Here is a 23,327-nt window from a genome sequence, read left to right as displayed (position 1 = left end):
CATGTAAAATGTGTTACGTCACTGCTTGTGAATGCTTGTTTAGGCACGTGTGATTACTCCACTCGCCTTCGGCTCGTTCCGCAAACCTCACACTTGCCTAAACAAATATTTACAAACAGTGACGTAACAAACTAAACCGCACTCATTAGATATTGTGTGAAAAGTTCAAGGTTCTGAAAGAACACGTTTAGACAACTTCGTGATCAACTCGATGGCGGTGACATACAAATTTCGTCAAAAGCTACGGAGTTTATATGAAAACGGCAAGTTACCAAAATCAAAATTCCGAATCTTCGTAAAAAATATTTTCTTTAAGTTGAAATCTCCAAGGTTCTGAAAGAACAGGTTAAAAGACACCCACGAAGGCGGGTGACACCGAAATCAATAAATGCACTCAGTACAGATTGTGTGTGTGAAATCAAATTGAAGAAAATGTTTTTTTTAGGAAAATTCGGAATTTTCTTTTTGTTACGGTGCCTTTTTCATATAAACTTCGTAGCCGCTGAACTCACTTTATGTGTCACCGCCTTCGTGAACAGCAATGAAAGTAGATAAGTAGGTATGGCCAGTCCATACAAGTCGGAGCACATACGGATTTGCATGGCGTCACCTCAAACGAACTCATTTCTTGTGGAAATTTGCACTAGAAATGAGTTCGTATGAGGTGGCACCATGCAAATCCGTATGTGCTCCGGCTAGAACAAATTTGAACGTCTGGCCATACCTATCTATTTACTTTCATTGGTGAACAGCTCAGAGTTGTCTTAACGTGGTTCTTTCAGAACGTTGGAAATCTCAAACTATCTGTACCGAGTGTGTTTATCGATTTCGGTGTCACCCGCCTTCGTGTGTTTCAGAACCTTGGGTTAAATGTGGCTAGCGAAATAAAATATTTGACGTAGAAAACCTCGGTTGGTCTGTTGATGCGGCACATTTTTCTTTAAGTTCCTCATTCTTTGAGCTCTATTTTCAGTTCAGGTGATATAACTTCACTGTGGTAAAATTATCTATGGACTGTTATAGTAGTGAGGTTGGTTCACAAAAATATAGAGCGCTGACAACAGTAATTTTATGACGAAATGAACTAGAAATGTATCAAAATTTCAAAATCTGTTACATTTGAGCTTTAGTTTCATTTGCCTATCGATCTTATCGACATTTTCCGAACCATATAAGTACTAAATTTAAACGTTTGTACAGCTATATGTTTGCAGTTTCTGAAAGGTTAAAATGAAGGCCACCACATCCCATTTAACAAATCAAACAAAATTGAGAGGTTTTTTGTTTTTTCCGGAAAGTCAGAAAAATCTTAATGTATGATGCATGGCTTCATTAAATTAGTCCACAAACAATTTATTTGACTTAGTTTGTAACACGTTAATGTCAAAAATCATCAACAGAGAACCTAACCTGAAAATATGTGCAGTGGAAATTAGCGGGCATTTTGTTCACGTTTGAAAATAGAAACAAATGTTTGAATGGTTTTCTTGTAAATTAATGAGCTTAAACATACAAGAAACAATTATAATTTAACCCCTTTTATTCTTTGGAAATCTATTAAATTTAACGCTTTTGTTGATCCGGACAAAACACAAAGTTCAACGGCGGCAGCCCAATAATTTCAATATTTTCACATAGTTGAGGTTAGGGTTCATTTCATTTGAGGTTAGGATGACGGCTTACTCGGACTTGATTTATAAGAATCTTTTTTGAAAGCTGTTCTACTGCATGATCACATCTAAATTCCCTATCGATAGGACTATTTCCATCTCGAATATAAATTCCACTGTCCGTTTATAAAAATAAATCACCAGGTTGATCTTAGGCACAGCACTGCTACTAGCATGAACACTGAATTGACAAGTGTCAAATTTGAAGGCTTTAGTGATAAGAGCTACCGCTTAGGATTATCTGTATTGTATTGTATGTTTTAACTCATACAACGAAAACAGTCATCTATCTGTATAACAGAAACGCAGTGCCTACTGTGATTTCATCAGCCTCCGAATATTTTCTATGCTCGTGCTAGAAGCAGTGCTGTGTCTTAGGCCATGTATTGTGAGTGTAAATATACTTACCTCTCTTGGAACCTCTGGCATCCAATACTTCTTAATCAGGGTCGATTAGTTTCCGGACGTCTCAATTGAAACAGGAACTTTATCCATAAATAAATTCTTTATTCGGTCTGATCTCACCCTTCGTTATCTTATTTACAATTCACTTTTACACTACTCCTCTCTCTCCGTCTCTCGCTCCATTTTTTTTTCTTCATTTTTTTCGTAATTTTTCTTTCTTTTTATATAAAATTTAAGGCAAATCTCATTTTTACTTATTGGTTTCTGTTTTCGTCCGAGTCACACATCGACAAGACACTCTGTCAGTTAAAACGAATCACATTCAAAATAAATTATCGCTTCCTAAATGCTAAGATGGATAACCAAAAACAAATCTACTTAATTCTAACGATCAACACTCCATCTGGCATAAATTTTGATGCCACATTCCACTACTGCACAGAATAAAAAAAATTGTCAATTTCATCATCAATCCCACCGGACAAACCTACTGATTCGAACCCGATTCTCTAACCAACGGAATCGATTCATCATTTCCCGTATGGCCAACATCCGGCCGACTGTCGTCGTCCTGATCGATCGACGGCGATCGCACCAATTTGAATACGGGTCGTTCGCCTTTCGCCAAACTCAACGAGGCCGGTCGGGACGATGGTGGTCGTTTTTCGCTTACAAATTCCATTTTTGGCGGTTCGGTGTTGATCGACACACGTTTGTCCGTTTTGACGCTGCCCGAATGCTTTAGGATGGAATCGCGGCGGCTCATGTTCGGCGAATTTGCAAGCGATGGACAGGCACTTAACGTTGGTGGAATGAATACAAAGTCGTTGCTGTCTGTAATTGAAGTTGTAGATGGGGTTTTTCAGTTGGTTGTGTTTACTGATCTAGCTACAATGGACTACAGCTGGTGTCAGTCAATTTTGTATTGAAGTTTACTTCAGGTGGCACATTTTCTTATACATTTTGACGCATGTACGTACTTATACGGGCTGATCCATTTAAGCACGTTACTTAGAACGTTTAAGAAAACGTGTACACAAGCTGGTGAAACACAAGGTTCTGAAAGAACCAGGTTAAGACAACTCTGAGTTGATCACGAAGGCGGTGACACACAAATTAAGTTCAGTGGCTACGAAGTTTAAATGAAAAAGGCAACGTAACAAAAAGAAAATTCCGAATTTTCCTAAAAAACATTTTCTTCAAGCTGGTTTCACACACAATCTGTACTGAGTGCGTTTAAAGATTTTGGTGTCACCCGCCTTCGTCGGTGTCTGAACCTGGTTATTTCAGAACCTTGGTGAAACTTGGATACAACATTGATTACCGCCACTGTAATTTCATAGCTTAATTTGTGATAAAGGCGTGTCAAAAGAATTAAGTTTTTTTAGTACTATCTGGCAACTCTGTCATCTTTGCTGTGCGACGCAAAGCGTAATCGCTAATTATGAAGATTGATGCGCTCTATAGGAGCCCAGCTCTAGAGACTTCATAATTTGAAGTTCAGATAAAGGCATACCAACTGCTGATCGAAAGAAATGGGAAGAACATGTTTTCGATTTCATGCGTTATTTGACGCGCGATGTTTTTCCCGTCGACGTATTTGACGCTTGAAAACAATTTTTTTTTTAATTTAAACCACGCCGTCGATATACCAAAATTGAAATATTTCAACCGGCACAATTACGTTCACATCACATAACAACCTGTCAAAAGCGGTGCGTTAAAATGATTTGATGTGCGTTTGATTTTGACTTAAAAGGCAACCACAACTGTGAGTTGCCGTTGAAAGGATGATTTCCCATTTGCTAAAAATATTGAGTTTCTACTTTTCTAAAATCTATATGATCCCAAGGCGATTCACTTTGAACGGAGGTAACGCCAATTGCAATTTATTACGGTGACACCAAACCTAAATTGACCTCTTAAGGCAGGGGTTAATTTTTTCATGAAAACTTGAGTGTCACTCGTGGATCAGTGTTGAAGTTACCTCCCCAACAGTAAACTGTATTTCATGATCCATCCCGAAGCAAAATTAATTTCACCAAAAAAACAGTGCAGCGAAGCGTTGAAGCTGAGTGGCAAACTTCAAAAGAAATGAAAACAAATTCGTTTAAAATTTCACCAAAATTTATTATCCATTTAATACAAAGTGTTATAACCATGCGCTGTGTGTGTGTGTGTATGTAAGTGTTATAAACAAAGTTTACCCAGTTTACAATCCAAATTAACTAAAATTAATTCTGTTAAATTGGTGCTCAGAGCAACATAACCTCACGACTGTGACGTATTTCATTTGAATGGAACGGAAAGAGATTAAACGGAGAAAAGCAAAATGAAAGCGTGACTGCCTTTGAGTTGACAGGTACTTCAAGTTTAACTCGATTTTTCCCATATCTTCCATTTTTTCCTCAAAATTTTCCTAATTTCACTGGAAAATATTTTTAGAAAAATTGGCAAAATATTTTACCAAAAATTGGCCCTGGAAAATTACACTTCGATTGTTGGACTGACTCTAAAAGCAAACAGAAGCAGAGATTTCGGATCTACAATTTCGTAATACTTTTCAGTTGATCTCAAAGGCAGTGGCAAGTTTTCAGGCCGGGGCCTTATGATATGCACATGGGATATCGTACCGTTATGGCGTGAAACAGCCGCTTAAGTATATTCCATCAAACTATATGTTGCCGGTTATGTTGCTGAAAGAACCGCTTTTATTAAAGCCAAAAACACAAAAATCATATTTTGCTGCGAGATTCCGTAAATCGTATGAGATAAAACTCTGACTTCTAACTATTCTAATAATACAGACAGTGGTATACGAAGGACAGTCGAGATTTACTGTTCCTTTTTTAATTATTATCTTTACGCCCGCTGAATTAAGCAAAACTCAATCCATAGAGGTCTACCTAGCAGTTGTAGGCAGCGAGTGCAGTTATGGAATCAACTGCCGATGCGCCCTTTAATATTTTGTTAGTAAAAAATACTTCGAAATCAAAAACAGGAAAGCAAAATTCTTCCAAAAAAAATAACAAAAATCAAATTCAAGCGCAGTGAGTTGAATGTAAAAACGAAAACATTTCAGCTATTAAATGAAAGCGTTGGTTAAGGCGTTATTGATATAGCTGGTTCTATTTTAGTACAAAAATTTAGTACAAGAATTCGCTAAAATGAACCATGAATACTATTTTCGAGTCAAACAATAGATCATTGTCAAATAGCCGAATGCAACGGTCACTTTCCAAAACTAACCTCAAAATAGTAAATTTTTGAGATTGCTCTCCCCAACTCAGTTACCTTCGGTGCTAGAGAGAGCATCGGTTTTTCTAAATATTTTTTTTTTGATCTGAGGTTAACTTACGAAATTGACGTTTAATTTGACAATAAATACCATTGACAATGACCTACTATAGCAAGTCCCTGTGTGTTGTCTATTTCATTTATGTATGACCTGACTAGCTTCATCTGTATGTCCTACAAGATATTTCTTGAAACCTAGGCGGAACACAGACCACTTTCGGCTTCAAAATTAATTGCTTACTACAAATGACATGAGTTTCGATAGAAGGTTCCAACAACGTTAGGTACTAATTTTGACAACCCTATAGCCGAGATAAACAATTATTATTTGTGACGGTACGTATAAGGTCTATAGACTGAATAAATCACAGCAAGAACCAATGCAAACAAGCAAATTACACTTTTTAGCAATGACTGCAAATAGCCTATTGGATTTTGCAATGCAAGCCTCACACACTTTTTAAAACAAAACAATAGAAACACCCAAGTTTACGTACGCCATTTTACATGCGTCGTGCATTGAACGTTCGTTGCTCGCCACCGCAATCAGCAGAACCTTTTTTTATAGAAATTTGAATTAGGTCACCGCACTTCAAACAAAAGTAATCGTAGTTGACAGCTGTCAAATAGAGTACTATTTTGTATGAAATGGTTTTTTTAACAGTGTTTTGCAGTTGTGTGACACACTGTCAAGTTTCTGTACCATATTTAGAGTACCACTCATGCTTGAAGTGCGTTGATGAGGTACATCGCGGTGTAAAGTCTTCATGTATGTACCACTTGTACAAAAGTTCATTCAATGACCGTTTCTCACTAATTACCAAATGGTCGAGATATTACTTCTTCATTTCCCTACTCTGACGTGTATTCTTCAATTGAGTCACTGCTGGCAACTCAATGGCACCTTCTACAGGGTTTCGAATTTATGCTCAGAAGTGCTAGCAGTTACTGTGACAAAATCAGAAAACAGAAGATTTCGAAATATTTATTACGACCAATCAATGTCTCGAGCAGTTCAAGAACGTAGTTTAAGAGGCGTGAATGATTAGCTAAAATTGAAGCCTACATTCGGGCGTTTTTATTTACTGCATTTTAGATTACACTAGAATCTATATTCAAAGTTGTACGACAGCAATACCGACCACGAATGTGTTAGTTTGAAACAGAAAATAGATTTGGTTGTAGAAGTTTGACCGGCTCCGAGAAAAGTCAGCAGTTTACCAGAATTTTTATAATCAGGGCTGGCCAAACTGCTACAACTGCTCTTAATTCTTTGCTGAAAAGCATAAGTACATCTGGGCGTTTTTTAAATGTTCGATCTTTGTTTACTTTTCATGTTACCTTTGCACCAGAATTCATTTTCAAAAATATAGGAGCGTAATAGCGACCACGAATGTGTTAGATTACAACAGAAAATAGATTTGGTTGTAGAAGTTTGACCAGCTCTGAGAAAACTGAACCTTTTCTGAAAATTTCGTTAAGAGCAATCTACACTTGGCTAAATTGTTGCCTACATTTGGGCGCAAAATTATTATTGATGATAATTTTGGACTCGCATTTCTGAAAAAGTACAAACATCGTTTGGTGTTAAAATGTGTTTGTTAATAGTCAAAAATTGAAATGTTAATGGAGTTCTACCTGGGTCCGAGAAAACTCGATATTTCACGAAAATTTACACGTATTTTGAGTTTTCTCGGACCTATGTACGTCTCCATTAACATTTCAATTTTTTACTAAAAGCCAACACGCTTACACCAAACGATGGTCGTACTTCTCCCAAAAAGAATGCAAGTCTAAAATTATCATCAATAATGCGCCCAAATGTAGCCAACAATTTACCCATGTGGCTCTTAAACTGCTGACTTTTCTCAGAGCTGGTCAAACGACTACAACCAAATGTATTTTCTGTTAAAAGCTAACACATTCGTAGTCGGTATTGCGGTCGTACATTTTTCGAAAAGGATTCTGATGAAAAGAAATAATCAAAAATGAAATACGAGTCACGCAAATGTAGGCTACAATTTTAGCCAAGCACCGATGCCTCTTTAGTCCAATTAAAATTAAAATGAACTCAGTTCAATTCTAAATTTTATCAATGAAGTGGGGCAAAGCTCGTAGTAATCGTAGGTTAAAGCGAGCGAAATAACAAAATTTGGCGGTGTCTGAATTAACTGGTCGGAATTTACTTATTTGCATTGTCTCCTCAGTACCGCCTTTAAGAGTGATGGACCTTTTGCAAATTTGTAGTCTACATTTAGGAACCAAAAACCTGAAAATTTACGCAATCTTGAAAGATTTCTCCAAGTTACCTTTAAAGTAACCCATTTTTGCGTGCTTTAATGGTTTTACTTCTTCAGAAAAAGATTTTGGTTCAGAGAAATCAGCAAAAAACGAATATTTTTGCGCACAAATATAGGCTAGAAATTTGCTGAGGGATGAGCGCTCTTAAATTAGTGGCAAGTTCGTCAGTTATTTAAAAAGAATAATTGTTCTTAAGGCCATGTTATGTCCGCATACATATTCATATGTTTACTTGATACGATCACCGTTAGGTGATTTAGTTGCTCTATAAAGTAACAGAATCAAGAGAAACTAAGGAGTAGGGAATGCGGGAATGTTGCATATTTCAGTGCTCGAAATTTTGAAATCTTCCTGATGCACTCGTCTTAAATATTCCTGTCACTTAAACTATGCTAACCAGAGCTTATTGAGCGTCCAAAAAAAATAATGTTTCATCCTACCACTAACACTACACAATACCGCACTGTGCATATATATACAAACATGGAATGTCATTTCTCTAATAATTCACTAATTCTTTGCAATTTCGTATTTCATAACACTGTAAAATTGTAAATATTTAAGTACACTCTGGACGATCATCACAGTAATAATTTACAAGTTTTTTTTTTGGTATATATCTAACCGATCCTACGGACCTCCAAAAAGCTCGTCTAAATTTCTAAATTTTTTTATAAGATTTCGATTTGGAAGACCTTGGCGTCTTAGATGTAAAAATCAAGAATTAAAATTCAAAAAAAGAAATCATTTAAAAGTCTAGGACCTAGTCTAAGAAGTTCGATTGCAAGCAATTTTTTTTCATAAATTATTATGAATCAGAGACGCTGGGCTCGTTGTCTTGTAGAAATTTGATTTGCAAAAATCAATTTTTATTTGACTTTCAGCTTGCACGTTCAGGTCAAGACGATTTGGCTTGTTAATGAAAGACTGGATGATGTAGCAACAACAATGAAAATCTACAGAGCGCAACTCGAAAACGAGTTTTACGGCTCTAAAAGCAAGCGAAAATGTCCGATTTGAATTGTGACAGCTGGTATCAAATGTTTGTCCATTTCATGTGTCAAAGTGACGTTTTAAACGTCAAACAAAAATAAATATGTAAATTCGTCACAAAATTAGTGAAATAGACCAGTATGCCGGGGAAGTGTTCTGAAGGGAAATTTCAATTAAACAAAGAACTTTCTGGAGCTGCCAAACGCTTACACATTCTCCTTCATTTGACGCTTCCCGCAAGTTCGAAGAAAAGAAGAATTCTCCGTCATAACAGTCTAAATAATTTAAGAAAAATCACGGATTTTGTGGCCACTTTGATTTATTTTCGTTTGACGTTGAAAACGTCACTTTGACAGATGGAATAGACAGACTTTTGATCCCATCTTTCATAATTATGAGATTAGGTTTACCGTACGAACAACGCCCACTTAAAGCCCACTTAAAGCCCACGTTAGGATTGATCATTTTAGCGAAGCCCAACGTCTCTATCGACTTAACTACAATACTGTCAACCACCACCATTACCGTAATACCACCAAAATTACACACTAAATTCCCAAGGAGGTTAGTTCCTTACCACCTTAACATTAATGAACCCAGATCCACTTAACCTTTTAAAGACGGCAAACTCGTCAAGCGTATCACAACAAATTCAGTTAATCTGTTACTTCGACTGTTGAAGTTTTACTTTTTAGTCAACGAAAAATGTTTTCCCTTCGTTTGATTCACCACAAACATCTGGCTATGAAGACAAGTCGACCCCCCGTCTACTGCAGATGATTCACAAATGTATTACAAATGCGTATCATCAATACGACAGCCGTTCGACGGCATATTTATGATGACCGAAGGCAACGATGGACTTGTGACGCAATGGCTAAATTTATTCTGATCGTGCAACAAAAATGAATTGTGCAAACAATCGACGTCCGATTGGGTGCAACAATATTCAGCGCTTTCTCTAATTGGCTCAAGCGGTTGTGGTTGCTCACCTGATGGTATTCCGCCGGTTGGACTCGGCCGTTCGCTGCTGATTACATCCTCAAATGCTTCCTCGTTGAGCGTTTGCAGGGCGCCGCAAATCATTTGCTCTTCGAGTGTGACCTGTTTGGTGGGAGGGAGAAATTTAGTTTCGTTGTCAGTTTGGAGGAATTCATTTTATTTAGAGGAGAAATGGTTGTAGGAGAGAGGGTGTTCGTTAATTGATTGTTGTACCTGCAGATACTCATAGTCGTGCACTTTTTGCTGCTTGTTTAACAAAAGAATTAGACGCAACGTTAGATGAATGTAGAAATTTCATTATTCTACAGCTATGGGGATAGGGTGCAGGCGAACTCAGAACAAAAATTTTACCTGCTTTTCCATGGTAGACTTTTGGCGAACTGTTGGCATTGGATACGGATCTTGACCATCAAATTGGTAATCGAAGATGGACTTGGCCGACGGTTGATGCTTCTCGATGTCACGTAGAGCTGTTATCAATAGTTTGAATATTTCCCAGTGACCAAAGTTCAGGTCCATTATCTAGCGAAAATGGAATGAAAATCGAATGAGAATGGTCGGTGAAAATAAACAGGACGCCAACGCATTATTCTCTTCCCTCCCCCATTAAAAATGTTTCCCAGTGTCACATACCGTTTTCAGTTCCACTAAATCACAGTGAGCCAATACACGGCCATTTATTGCATTCATCCGAAGCACGGCATCAAGTTTCTCCACTTCACTTTTCAAATCGTCGACCTGTCTGATCATACTCTGAACTCCTTCGACAGTAAGCTTAGACAGGCGAATTTGCAAGAATTCGTCCTACGGTGAGAGAGGAATTTTATTACCACGAAATCCCGTCAACAGGCACAATCGTCCTTACCGGAAAGGCGGTCATCCAATCGAAAGATGGTGGAACTGTTTTTTCGATGTGCACCGGAGCATTGCCGATAACGCTCGGCCGTCGACTCGCCGATTCGCCAAATTTGTTGCTACCATCGCCATAGGTGGACGAATGGCCGGTCGGATTGGTGAAGCTGTTCAGAATGGTGTTTTGCATCGATGAGTGAGGTTTGTTCGGCAAATGGTAACGTATGGGATGCGGTGGCGGAGCTTTCATTGGCATTATTATTCCTTCATCTTCCATGTTTTGTTGGTCTTCTGATGGTTTAAGAAAATGGGAAAGCCAGAAAATTAGAGATGCAATGGCGTTAGGGGAGAAGTTTCGTTGGAAATTCGAGTGGACAATGGACATTTACTCGGTTGACGCTGTCACGATTTTTTAATTGTACTTATTCGATCCCAAGACATCCTCGTTGGTATCGACTCCAGAGAGTATGGGACACGTTTTGCTAGACAACAATTCAAAACTTTTGTAATTTCTACTGATAGCGGAAGGCATGCGTTAAATAGAGTTCCATGTCTAGAATCAGTAGATTTTCGATTCCACCACTTTTTCATCATCCGAGGATGAAGGGGAACAGCGCAGGTTTCATATAACGGATTCATTGTCTACGTCATTGGGTTAACGAAAACGACTTTGAAAAACTGAGCACAGTGAAAGTAGAAAGGTAAAGACTCGGATAGCTCCGACAGAATAGAGAAATCTGAGAATTTAGATTCGTTCAACCGACGAAATGTTTTCCAAGCAAAACCAAAATTATGACGACCCCTCGAAGCAAGCAACTTACCTTTAAGTACTTTTCTAAAATATGGATCTAAGTTGATTGTGAACGGTAAAAATATCCGCAGGTCTGACACCAACAAGTCATGCCTAAAAAAACACAAAACAAAAATAATTCTTTGTTAAAAGCCGCTGGAATTTCAAAAAAAAAAAATTGGGCAACTAGAAAATGACTAAAATTTCTTGTTCGTACACTTTTGTTGACTAAAGGGGTCAGTTCGAGCGTATATGTCTGACGTTGGCTGCATTGTAGAGACACCAAATTGATGTCAATGTGAAGGAATAAAATTCCAAGAGAGTGATTCTTTTGAAAAACAGCATACCGAAATCTGACGCATTTTCCAGTGGACTTTCTGATATGTACCTAGAAAGGACTTCGATCCAAGAAGCCAAAACTACTTTCAAAAAAATTCTTCGAAGCTTGTGTGGCTGGTGAAAGGTGATCAAAAACTTGCACTTTTCTTTAAAAAAAAAAAATCTCCAGTTACACGAGCCGTACAGGGTCCTGTGGGGTGTCATTAGAAAGGTAATCACAAGTACTATTGAGCCGAATAGGGACTTATTGGTTTTAAAATCCATCCACCACACTGAAACACTGAAAGTCTTCGGTTGAAAACTTTAACTGCACATATTTCAGTGTGGATGAATTTTTATACCAATAACTTCCTATTCGGATGTGATTACATGTGATTACCTTTCTAACGACACCCCTTACGACCCTGTACGGCTCGTGTAACTGGAGACATTGTAAGAAAAGTGGACGTTTTCGGTTTTGGACCACCTTTTACCACCCGAGTAAAATAAAAGTCTCAAAAGTTTGAAAAGAGACGTCTCACGTCTTACAATACATAGGATTTGAAGCCGTGAGACGTCTCTTTTCGAACTTTTGAGACTTTTATTTTTACTCGGGCAGCCACACAAGCTTCGAAGAATTCGAAGTCCACTGGAAAATGCGTTCGATTTCGGTAGGCTGTTTTTCAAAAAATCCCTCAAAATAAAATTTCGATTGGAAGCACGACAACAACGACGAAAATACAGCTAAATCCCGTTATAATCGTTTACGTATTCGTTTCATGCATTTGTATTAGTAAGCGTTATGCAACAAAATCAAACGCCAACTTATGAATTATGGTATCTCGACAAAATCGACTGTTCTTGCCTGAGTGACTTTACTTTGCCGTGTTGGAAGTGGTCTGGCGAACTAAACATGTTTTTCAACGGAAATTTAAATTTTTAAATTTTATTCTTTATGCAGCTGCGACGACAATTTCATTTATCATTTACGATGTGATATGCACAGACAAAACATTCACATGCTTCTGCACTGAAAATCACTGCGTATTTTTTCGAAAATGTTTTCTCAAAATTTGTTGATTTTTCCGAATTTTCTAAAATTTTCGCGAATTTTCTTGAAAAACGTTCATTTCATTAATGAAGCATTTTTTTCGGTATCCTCAGCATGTAAAATATGCAAATCGGACGAAAAATAAAAAGTTTGTGTTCGCGTGGTTCAAACTCGGATCAACAAAGTTCACGCGAAAACTCAACTTTTTCGTTCTTGTGATGGAAATATCTACTTCATAGCTAGGACCCGACTTCGTAGCACTTATTCTCCGTCGGATATGAAAAATATTATTCGTATCACGGCCTAAATGTCTTTTTCGATTCCAGACCTTGTCTTCGGCTCTGTCTGGAAACCTCTCACACGCTAAAAAAGACTTTAGTCCGTGGTACGAAATATACTATTTCATCTTGGGTAATCGCACAGTTTAACACCGTGTGACAGTGAGCTTCTACGGGATTGACATATACTTATGCTAGGGTAGGTCGAATTTTACCTTTTTTTTCTTCTAAAACGCCTAACTCCTTGTTAAATTCAGAGTGATGCTGAGAATCTATTATTGAAGAAACTTTAAAAAAATATGTTTTGCCCGTGCCTCAAGAGCGATTTTTATTTTCGACTGGGTAGAGTTATATTGTGTGCAATTCTGAATTGTTTCGCTGGCATGTGTGACAGAGCCTAATATTTGGGAATCGTTTTTGAGAATTTTTGGGAATTTTGGGAATTAATTCCCAAAAATTCCCTAAAATTCCCAAAAAATTTCTTTTCTTTGCATTTTTATAATTAAATGCTCGTAAAAGATCAGGAAAAGTTCAAAAAGCTTTAAAAACTATGAACAAACAAAAAAAATTGGATTTTTTTTGGAATTTTAGTGAACTTTTGAGACTTGGTTCCCAAATATTATGCTCTGAAGGATATAATTCTTGTCGATGTACTCGCACCAGCCAGGGCGTATACTCTGAAATACATTTTTGATGATAACTTTTTATTCGAATTATTTTTGAAAAAAGTGGCCTCATCGTTTGGTGCCAGAGAACATATAAGGTTTCGATAGCCACTGGAATTGTCCAGATTGATGCGAAAAAACTCAAAACTCCTAAACTTTGTGTTTTTATGATATTTTTTGGACTTTTGAGTTTTCTCGGCGTAGACTGCATCAATTTTGACAATAAACCGCGAGCCTTAGTCCGTATTATTTTTATTTCAATGAACACATCAAAAACACACTGAAAATGTCTATTGATATTGGAAAAGTGGAATTTGAAATTTTTAATTTCAGTTTAAAAAGCCGCTCCAATTTTCAAAAAATCTCGCGCTTGAAAAAAAAACAATTTCGTGACTTAACAAATTGGGATGTTTTATTTGTTGACAGTTTGTTTTAATTGTGATCACCGAGATAACCAAAAAACCAACACTAACAAACAAAATATTCCTATCAGCTGACAGATACCTAATATCACATTTCGATTCTTTAGAGTTTCCGTACGTGAGTTCATCATGGCAGTGATTTTTTTAATTAAATTAAATTAAAAAAAATATAAAAAGTTTTTATAACAAAACAAACTTTTATTAAAAAAGGCTCACGGTTTATTCTGGTGGCTATCGTAACTTTAGATGTTGTGGCACCAAACGATGAAACCAATTTTTTCAAAAAATATTCTAATAAGAAGTTATCATCGAAAATGTTTTTCATCGAAGGTCGGAGTGTAGACTGCTCTTAAAATAATTATTTTGAGTTATAGCCGCAAAAAGGTTTTCGGTACCCTTTGAACCGAAAATTTAAAAAAATGTTCGAAAAAAATGGAAGATACGATTCTCTAGAATTGAAGACGAATCTATCACTACTTAAAATCGGAGACCACTTGTTCCCCTATCACCATCACCTCCAGTTTTGGCGATATGCCGCTTAAGCTTAATTTACTGAATATATTATATTCACTATGTTCTGAAATATTTGTTGTTTTTTTTTGGGAATTTTTGGGAATTTTTGGGAATTTATGTATTTTTGGGAATTTAGGGAATTTTTGAGAATTTTAGGGAATTTTGGGAATTTTTGGGAATTTAGGGAATTTTTGGGAATTTTTGAGAATTTTAGGGAATTTTGGGAATTTAGAGAATTAATTCCCAAATATTAGGCTCTGATGTGTGACGTTAAAACATTGCCTGTATCTAATTATTTGATTCTAATAAACTTGTTCGAGATCTAGAAGTACGTTTAGGACATTGCAGGTCAGTCAGTTTTCCCGACCGGCAAATCACGACACATCCAATTTTGGCATATTTTAGACCTTAAGCGATCCTTCGAGTATTTTTAAAATGATTTCAAAAAGCTTACCTGTCCTTGATTCTTTATGAGATTACCGATTCAGGCACATCTCACACGCTTTTAAATTTGTCAAACTGACTGCCTTAAAATGGAAACCCCGATCTCCAACATGCTAGTGCCATTTTAAAACTCGATTATTCAGCCAATAACTTCAGCTAATAGTAATTGTATCATCTCAGAGATGTCGGAAAAATCAATCAGCGTTACATCGTTACCTTCCTATACTACTCCAAAAATCAAAAACCGCTCTTGAGACACCGGAAAAACATATTTTTAAGAAAAAGCTTCTTCCATTGTAGATCCCCTGGACCATTCTGAATGTCAAGCGATTTAAAATCAAATGTAAAAGTCGATCCACCCTAGATGCTACCGAATCTATTCCATCTTTGTTGAACATAAAGTCCCGTCATTTTCTCATCGGGTCAATACACCGAAAAGCCATAAAACTATCAAACTATTAGAAACGGCAAGGCAGGTGTCTCGCAATGAAATCATTAAATCTGTCACTTCACTTGTGTAAAGTCTCATTTAGTGTTTGACACAAAATCTTTTACTTCAATAGTTTGATCATTCAGGTTTCACTATAAACGATGAGTCTGAGCTCGTCGATTGGTTCTTGTCGACGTTATTGACGATAGCTAGTTTAATTGTGACTTACCTGTGCAATTGCAAAAATGCCTCCAATTTCCTTTCATCTCGGTCCAACTCCAGCAGTGGTTCCGATTCTCGTAAATTTGCTAGATTAAGGCGCACGCTGAACGAAAAAAAAAATTAAAAATTTGCTCGGTCGTGGTCATAGCGTGACTGAGAATGTGAAATTTTCTTACTTTTCATAAAGAGCTTGCAATGGAACATTGTCGTCAAGCTCTTGGTTCTGATCGTGTTGCAGGACAATCATACTTGCCCTCAGCGGCCACTGTTCGGTCAGATTTACCCATGAACTGAGTCTGTACCAACTGAAGTCAATTTGGAATGCTTTCAGTAAACGCACTGTGACGGGAGGAGTAGAGAAAGAAAACGGATAAAAATCGGGAAATCGACAGTCGAACACCACTCCGCATACCTGTTATGTAAATCACATTCATCAACCGTCGCATACTTCTCGGATTCACTTCGCTGAAATAATCGTCGGTCAGCACCATTTTCGACAAATCGATGGGACCCTGTGGATTCTGACTCAACCGGTGCAAATTCGAACCGATCGAACTGGCTATCGACTCGGACATTTTCAATTTCTTCGAACCGGATCGGGCCGGCGGTGGTGCTCGCAATTTTTCGTTGCTCGACATTATTTCCGAAGCGTTCGATAGGCGACGGGCCGATGCCGAATGGCCGAGAGTCGGTTCGTCCATTTGCGCTGTGTCGTTGAAAATGTTTCGTCGATAGGCCAGCGCTGTATTTTGGGCACGTTGCACTTTACGCAGTCCGGAATTTTGTAGATACACCGGCAGATGGACCAGATTGCGCAGAAAATCGTGACCACCAATGCCGCCCTCGGTGAACAATCGTCGACTGTTTGCTTCGGCCGCCTTGGCTATCACATGGGGATCGACGGCAATCAGCAGAACGAATGGACGATTCGGCGACGATAATAATGTTTGCACGGAACTCAAAACGGTCAGAATGCGTTCAGTGTCACAGGAGTCCAGTGCGTCGACGATGCCGACTAGGCGCGACTGTTGTTTCGTAAATGCATCCAGACACTGAAACGGAAGACGTGAAATCAACCAGAGGGAATTAGTAAAATTATGCTCGTGCGTTGTCATACCTTAACCATGTCAGTCATTATTGAAACCTCAGCACCCAGTGCAGTTAACGGAGCACCTTCGTGTGATTTCAGAGACTTCTTCAAATGACGACTCTGGGAAAAGAACAAATTCTGGAAGGGGATTCGTTAGATGAGAACATTGCCGGAGAGAGTAGCAATCAAACAAACCTTCAATGCGTCCAGCCCTCGAATAGCACCAAGAAGGTAAAGAACTAAAACAGCGCCAACTATGTACAGTGAGACTAGGATTCCTTGGCTGGAATTTCAAGTTGAAAATTAGTTAGAGAGAAGATTGACACGACAACGCGACATACCGTGTTTCGTCTTCATAAGGGGTAGAGCTTCCATAGAGGACAATAAGGAGCGATGATATTGTGATCAATCCGAAAAATGCCAATTCAAACAGGATCACAACTGGAATGCAACACATCCGGCGCCACTTCCATCCGGCAGTAGCTTTCACTGTAACAATTTGTTGACATTTTTAACAATGTAACCCTCAGGAATCACACAAAAGTTACCTGGTCTTGGCTTCAGTGCCCGATAGAGTCGAGTCGGTAGAGAGCCGTAATGATTTTCAATGGCCTCGAATAACGACGCTAACATATAACCGACGGCAGTTTCGCCCGTCGGTGCCGCACTACTCGTTTCAGCAAAATGAAACCGAACAGGCATCGGTTGTGAACTGTGCTTCGGTCCGGGCGGATGACAAAAGGCCACCTGAACGATTAATCTCAGATGGCTGAGCCTCTTCATCATGCCGCGGTAAAAGGAATACGCCCAGAAAATGTCATACTTTTGACTGGCCATCTTCAATCCCTGAATGCTGATAAACAACAGCACGATAAGAGTAACGGCCACAATGACACCATACACATAGGACCAGGTGAGTAGTCCGATTACAGCACCACAAATAATCGACAGATGCCAGCACACCATGACCAGTAGCCATGGAGCTTTTATCGATGGTTCGGCCCATTGCTTGGCAAAATTTGTCATTTCGTCGCGTAACTTTGTCAGCAGGAAACTCTTGCCACTGCCCCATTTTGCGTACAATCCTACGGTGATTGGAGTGGTCAACGTCGGTTCGGATAACACATCAGCTAGCGCCGATGAGTACAATTCATAGCCGAGCATTCCTTCGGAATCTTCGTTTGTGTTCAATCGTCGTGCTCCAAACACTTGACCCAAAATCGTTTTCGGATGCGCATTGTCCAACCCATACGGAGTTTCGCCGACTTTGTTAGCTCGGTACAGCAGCTGACTGTTTTTCGGGTTCCTCAGCAGAGCTTCGACAATCGCTTTCGATCGGGCTCGCATACCAATGTGTAGTGCGGTGTCACCACGACGATCGGCTGTACTTACTTTAGCTTTCCTCTCCAGCAACAATTGAACGATTTCTAGCTGACGATTGCGTACGCCTTTCAGCAACGGTGTGTCACCTTCTTTGTTCGATAGTTCCAGGTCTGGATTGGAGGCTAACAACAGTTTCACAATTGCCGTGTGACCCTTTTCCACGGCTGTGTACAGTGCGGTTTTCCGTTCTTTGCCCTGAATATCAACGTCAGCGTGTCGTTTCAGCAGAGTCTCAACAACACTCCGATGGCCATTTTTCACTGCATGTATCAGTGGTGTGTCTCCGGCTCGATCTTGAATGTTCACATACGCCCCGGAAATGATCAATGCCGACGCTATTTCGTTCAGGCCTTCACGACACGCTATCGTCAATGCGGTCATTCCATCTTTGTCTAGGGCGTTCACATTGGGACGTTTCTCCAACAGTAGTGACACACAATCGTGATGACCACCCGCCACAGCTACCAGTAATGCTGTCCATGAATAGATTCCCGCTGTGTCTACATTTGCACCGGCGTTCAGTAAAATTTCGACGATTTCGACATTTCCTTTGCGACACGCCCACACTAGTGCCGTCGTACCGTATTTGTCGCCAACATTTATTTTAGCACCATGTTGAACCAACAACCTGCGCGAGTAACCACATTTTAACGGATTGAATTAGTCGGAACGTCAATGAATTCTCTCAATTCTTACCGGACGATTTCCGTGTGACCTCTCCCACTTGCCCACAACAGCGACCCAAGATGATAATTTCCATGAGCGAATATGTCGGCTCCTTTGTCCAACAAAAATTCAGCAATAGCGGAATGACCTCTGTACGATGCCCACATCAACGGCGTCCATCCGCCCATGTCACGGTGCTCAATGTCAGCACCCTGTTCAACGAGAATGTGAACGATTTCCGTGTGACCATTTTTGCTGGCGCACAGCAATGCGGACCAATTGTCAAAATCTTCAGCTTGAATATCGGCACCTCGTATTATCAGCTCACGAACGAACGGGACAAGACCTTTGCTGGCAGCGATAATGAGAACAGTCGCACCATTCTAAGAGGGGAAACACCAAGCGGAATCTAAGCTTTTCTGTCAGACAATTGGAAATTTCATCAAATTGACTTACCTCGTCTCGATCGTCAATAACTGGTGTGTGACGCCGAACATCCAAGTATAATTTCAAGCCGGGTAAATCGTTGAGTTCGATGTACTGTAGAAGAGTTCGATGGCTCAGCGAACCCATTGAGTCACAACGATTGACCGCCTAAATGATCGGAAAGAGTTTTCATTATTTGACCGTTTAAGACATCAGGACAAAGGTTTTTTATTATAATTTTTTGCAGAAATTTTCAGCATCATTTGGAGTAGGAAGAGTAGTGTAACGCTCTGAGAGAGTTTTCTTTCTGTTAAGGAAAGCCAACAGTCAGGAAGGATCACAAATTCAGACTAAAATTAACAATCAAAAGGACAAAGACACAAAAGCCACAAGTTATTGCTGGTCTGGTAAGCGATATTCCGTCCCGCCTGTCGAAGTTGGAATCGCTCTTGTAATAAAACATGTTCCGGTAATTTATGACAAATGCAATTCGTAATAGGTGCACGGTGCAGTTGTTCAAAATGACAACTATTGTTTTGAAAAACACAAATTATCAAGTTCAAGACATGACGTCAGAGATCAGTCATAATGCTATATTTGGTGTATTTTCCCTAAAGCGTATTATGAGCAACGTAACCAGAAACCAACCAGAACCCGTTCATAAATGACGACTCATACATCTGGTCTATCTTTTGAGCCCGATCCCATTTTTAGTGCTTCGCTAGGTTCCACTTGTATAACATATTGTCATGCTTGCCCCAAAATGGAAGCGAAATTCTAATTTGAGCGATATTTTCACATAATAAAACCGATGTCCTTTACGTCAGTATTTTTGGTCAGTGCCGTCTTAACCTGTTACAGGCAGCAAGCATATGACCAATATTATTATCGGCTCTATTACTTCCATAGATCAAAGTATTTCGAGTGATTTCAAATCTAGTACTTCTATTGTTTTTCAATATACATTGCTTCACTTGGAATAGGAATTTCGATTCACTGTAAATTACGATTCAATAGGAATTCCCACTCTTTGGAATTCTGAGTCCCTTGTAACTACAATTGCCTTGGAATTACGGTTCCGGAGAATCTACGATTACGATTACTCGGAATTTGAGTCGGAATTGCGATTCCTAAGGAATTACTTAAATTAAATAAAAGAAATGAAACATTGTGTCAGTGTGGGTCTTGGCGTGATTATTAATGTCAGTGTTTGCTGGAACTACCAATGTGACTTGGAGTGTCAGCGTGGTTAGTAATGTCAGGGTTAGTTATAGTGTCATAATGGTTAGTAAGTGTCAGTATCGTTCGTTGGGAGTGTCGGTGTCATTTAAGTTTAATGTGTCAGTGTGGTAGAGATTGTCAGTGTAACCCGGACAACAATCCTAGTTGAAAATAAATTGAAATATAGAGCAACTGCACATTTTGCCCCTTCGATAAGACGGCACAGCTTTTCGTTCTTCAATTGTTTTTCAAATGAGAAACAATTGTGAACAACGGTCAGAATCTACTGATGTTAAACTACATCCAATGTTCTACGGGTGAGTAATATAATTACGTTCCGTTCACTCCAAGAGCTCTACTTCATGATCTGGATTCCAGATACTTTCTTCGATATTTGTGAAAAATCGGGAAAACTGCACAGAAATGTCAGACAATTGCACCAAAAAGATGAGATACACTGACCAGCTGCAGACAAGCTAAAGAATTGTTGGCTGTTGGCTACGAGTTTTCTGCTTAGTCTCAACCGGATAAAACTGCACGGGTTCGTTGGAGTCCTAATAGGACACGCAAATTGCAGATACCTTCTGAATTAGATATGAGTAGAGAGAGAGAGAGAGAGAGAGAGAGGACGTGTAAAGGATTTTGAGCCAGAGACAACAACACATTTTAAATGCACCTGTCTAGCGTTAATGATAATAAATCTCTGGACGAGGCATTTAGGAGACTTTACCCTTACACCTGAAGAACCCCTGGATATTTGCCAACATAATATGCTAAATTACAGGTAGCAAATGCCTGGTTGAATTCGAAAGGGAAAATTGAACGTCAGGGTAAACGTGACAGAACGAGGTTCAGTAAAATGTCCATTTCAAAACCACAATTTCGACTACTTTTCATGGAAGAAATTTGTTTTATCAACATCGGGGTAAGATTTATTCAAGCTATGAACCCCACGTCAGGACCATTTTTTTGTTGATCTAGGATTTCTAGACAAAGACAAATGATTGGCTAATAAATCCACCAATTGCACATTAAATCCTACAAGCCCCCAATACTTCGTAGACTAAAGATTCCTGGCCGCATGTAACGCTAATTTACAGTCCTACTGGTAAGTTTACTTTGGAATTCCTAGCGTAATTTTGGTTAGGAATCAAAAACCAAACTGATTATGAGAGCCTATGAGAATTTAACAGTACACGTATGCGCGTGGTAGTGGTGGAACCGTATAAACATGAGCAGCAAGTTTTGTTTGAATGGGTGAATCTGTTGAAAATCAACTTATGCTGAAATTTGATTGGCCTATCCTGTATCCTTTAAGGATCCCAAGAAAGAAATTCCTTGATGAGGGCAATGTACCTCTTTCCGAATCATGACATTCTTGCCTATCACTTGAAAGTAACTGAAATGTGAATGGTACTTAACAAAGTGCGTTACTTGTCGTAAAGCAATTGTGCAATTCAAAATTGCTTTATTACTTTGGTCACAAGGCATATCGTCGTAGTCTGGTTGTCACATGAATTGTGCGAAAAGTTATGAACGAAGATTCATTGAATGTACCTCGAGAAGGAATTATCTACACTTCGACTGGACGAATCTCTACACCAAAAAAATGCTTTCAAAAAGTGTTTCACCAATCGTTTGTATGGTGATTCCAGTACCACTGCACACAGCACATTAAACTAATGACTGAACATGTGACATTTATATCGTTGAAACGAAATTCAAAATGCATGCTTTCGTCATTACAAAATGCGACTAGGAAACATTTTCCGACCAGATCGTCTTGAATTTTGTCATTGAAAAGAGAACTTGAACACAAAACCGCAATTCATTTGTTCGATTGAAGAAAGAAATTAATTTGTTTTTATCTTACTCTTGCTGCTGGCGACGACGATGCAAATTGGGGAAATTTTAGACGCGACACACTGAGTATTAACTCTTCAATGGGGCCAGCTACGCCTCTCATTTTATTCGTTTTTGTCATGGAACGTTTTGGTGAATTTTTCTTTCTTTCTCTCGAAATTCTTACAGTTTATCTAGCACCCTCTCAACGGTCACTGAATCATTTATCCAATTGCATCTTGCTTACTGTTGCAGTTCATTTATTGCACTCGATATTCGTTAAACATATTGCTATGATTCACTGCGTGTCACACGATCAGAAATGAAAATTCTGACAAATTAATTAATTTAAAAAATAAATTCAAAATTTCAAACACATTTGCCTTTAGCTGAAAGTCATCTACATAAAAGTGTCGATTAACTGGCAATTACACTTAAACTCAACGTAAAAATGGAATGAGATAAGAAGATAAAAAAGTTACGTGTATCTTGAAGGGGGTCAGATATTTTTAGGTAAATTTTTATTGAGTCAAATGATTAACTCAACGTTAATTGGACGATTTAAGGTACTAATGTGGTGTGAAGAGCATTTTTTTTCCATCTTTCTCGGAAATGTTAACAAAATTGTAACGATCACACACAAAACACTCGTTAAAATCAATCAATGAAAATTAACAACAACAACAAAATCACTCTGTTTGAACAGCACAAACAAATCAATGCAAACAGTTTTCTAATGTTTTTATGTCACAAAAAATTGATTTGGTTTATAGAAGGTTATTAACCAGTCAATAATGGTATACACAGTGAATACTTGAACATTACGCACACCGTTTTTCCTTACATGTTAGGTGGTTTTTTTTCGTGATTAATTCTTTTTTTTCCTCTCTCATATTTCTTTTACAACTGCTGAGAAAAACTGGTATTATTACTGGATGCATTTTATTTCTAAGAATAAAGCGGCAAGCTACGCAGAGACCCGTACGATAACATAATGTGCCTGAGTACTAGATTACTCTTAGCTCTTCCCATACAGTCGTGAGCAA

At 38.6% G+C, this 23,327-nt stretch overlaps 1 protein-coding gene across 7 annotated transcripts in view; it reads right to left on the bottom strand.

The window, feature by feature from the left end:
• Positions 1-2,156: 2,156 nt before the first annotated feature.
• Positions 2,157-23,327, bottom strand: part of LOC119077479 (kinase D-interacting substrate of 220 kDa B) — a 47,700-nt gene continuing 26,529 nt past the window's right edge. For 4 of the 7 annotated variants that reach the window (XM_037184686.1, XM_037184692.1, XM_037184688.1 and 1 more), the window contains 16 exons: positions 19,249-19,386; positions 18,823-19,175; positions 17,292-18,754; positions 17,085-17,232; positions 16,939-17,026; positions 16,771-16,881; positions 16,066-16,705; positions 15,830-15,992; positions 15,661-15,756; positions 11,342-11,424; positions 10,534-10,811; positions 10,302-10,472; positions 10,020-10,190; positions 9,882-9,911; positions 9,659-9,770; positions 2,157-2,909 (listed from right to left, as the gene is read on the bottom strand). In XM_037184686.1, coding sequence (XP_037040581.1) covers positions 2,563-2,909; positions 9,659-9,770; positions 9,882-9,911; positions 10,020-10,190; positions 10,302-10,472; positions 10,534-10,811; positions 11,342-11,424; positions 15,661-15,756; positions 15,830-15,992; positions 16,066-16,705; positions 16,771-16,881; positions 16,939-17,026; positions 17,085-17,232; positions 17,292-18,754; positions 18,823-19,175; positions 19,249-19,386 — 4,392 coding nt within the window. In that variant the 3' untranslated portion in view covers positions 2,157-2,562. Of the gene's footprint in view, positions 2,910-9,658; positions 9,771-9,881; positions 9,912-10,019; positions 10,191-10,301; positions 10,473-10,533; positions 10,812-11,341; positions 11,425-15,660; positions 15,757-15,829; positions 15,993-16,065; positions 16,706-16,770; positions 16,882-16,938; positions 17,027-17,084; positions 17,233-17,291; positions 18,755-18,822; positions 19,176-19,248; positions 19,387-22,312; positions 22,442-23,327 lie in introns of those variants that run through there. The other 3 variants (XM_037184689.1, XM_037184687.1, XM_037184693.1) reach the window with 3 other exon arrangements.

This window comes from Bradysia coprophila, unplaced genomic scaffold (genome assembly GCF_014529535.1).
Source record: "Bradysia coprophila strain Holo2 unplaced genomic scaffold, BU_Bcop_v1 contig_235, whole genome shotgun sequence".
NCBI classification, from domain to species: domain Eukaryota; kingdom Metazoa; phylum Arthropoda; class Insecta; order Diptera; family Sciaridae; genus Bradysia; species Bradysia coprophila.
This window is presented reverse-complemented; position numbering and strand designations above follow the sequence as displayed.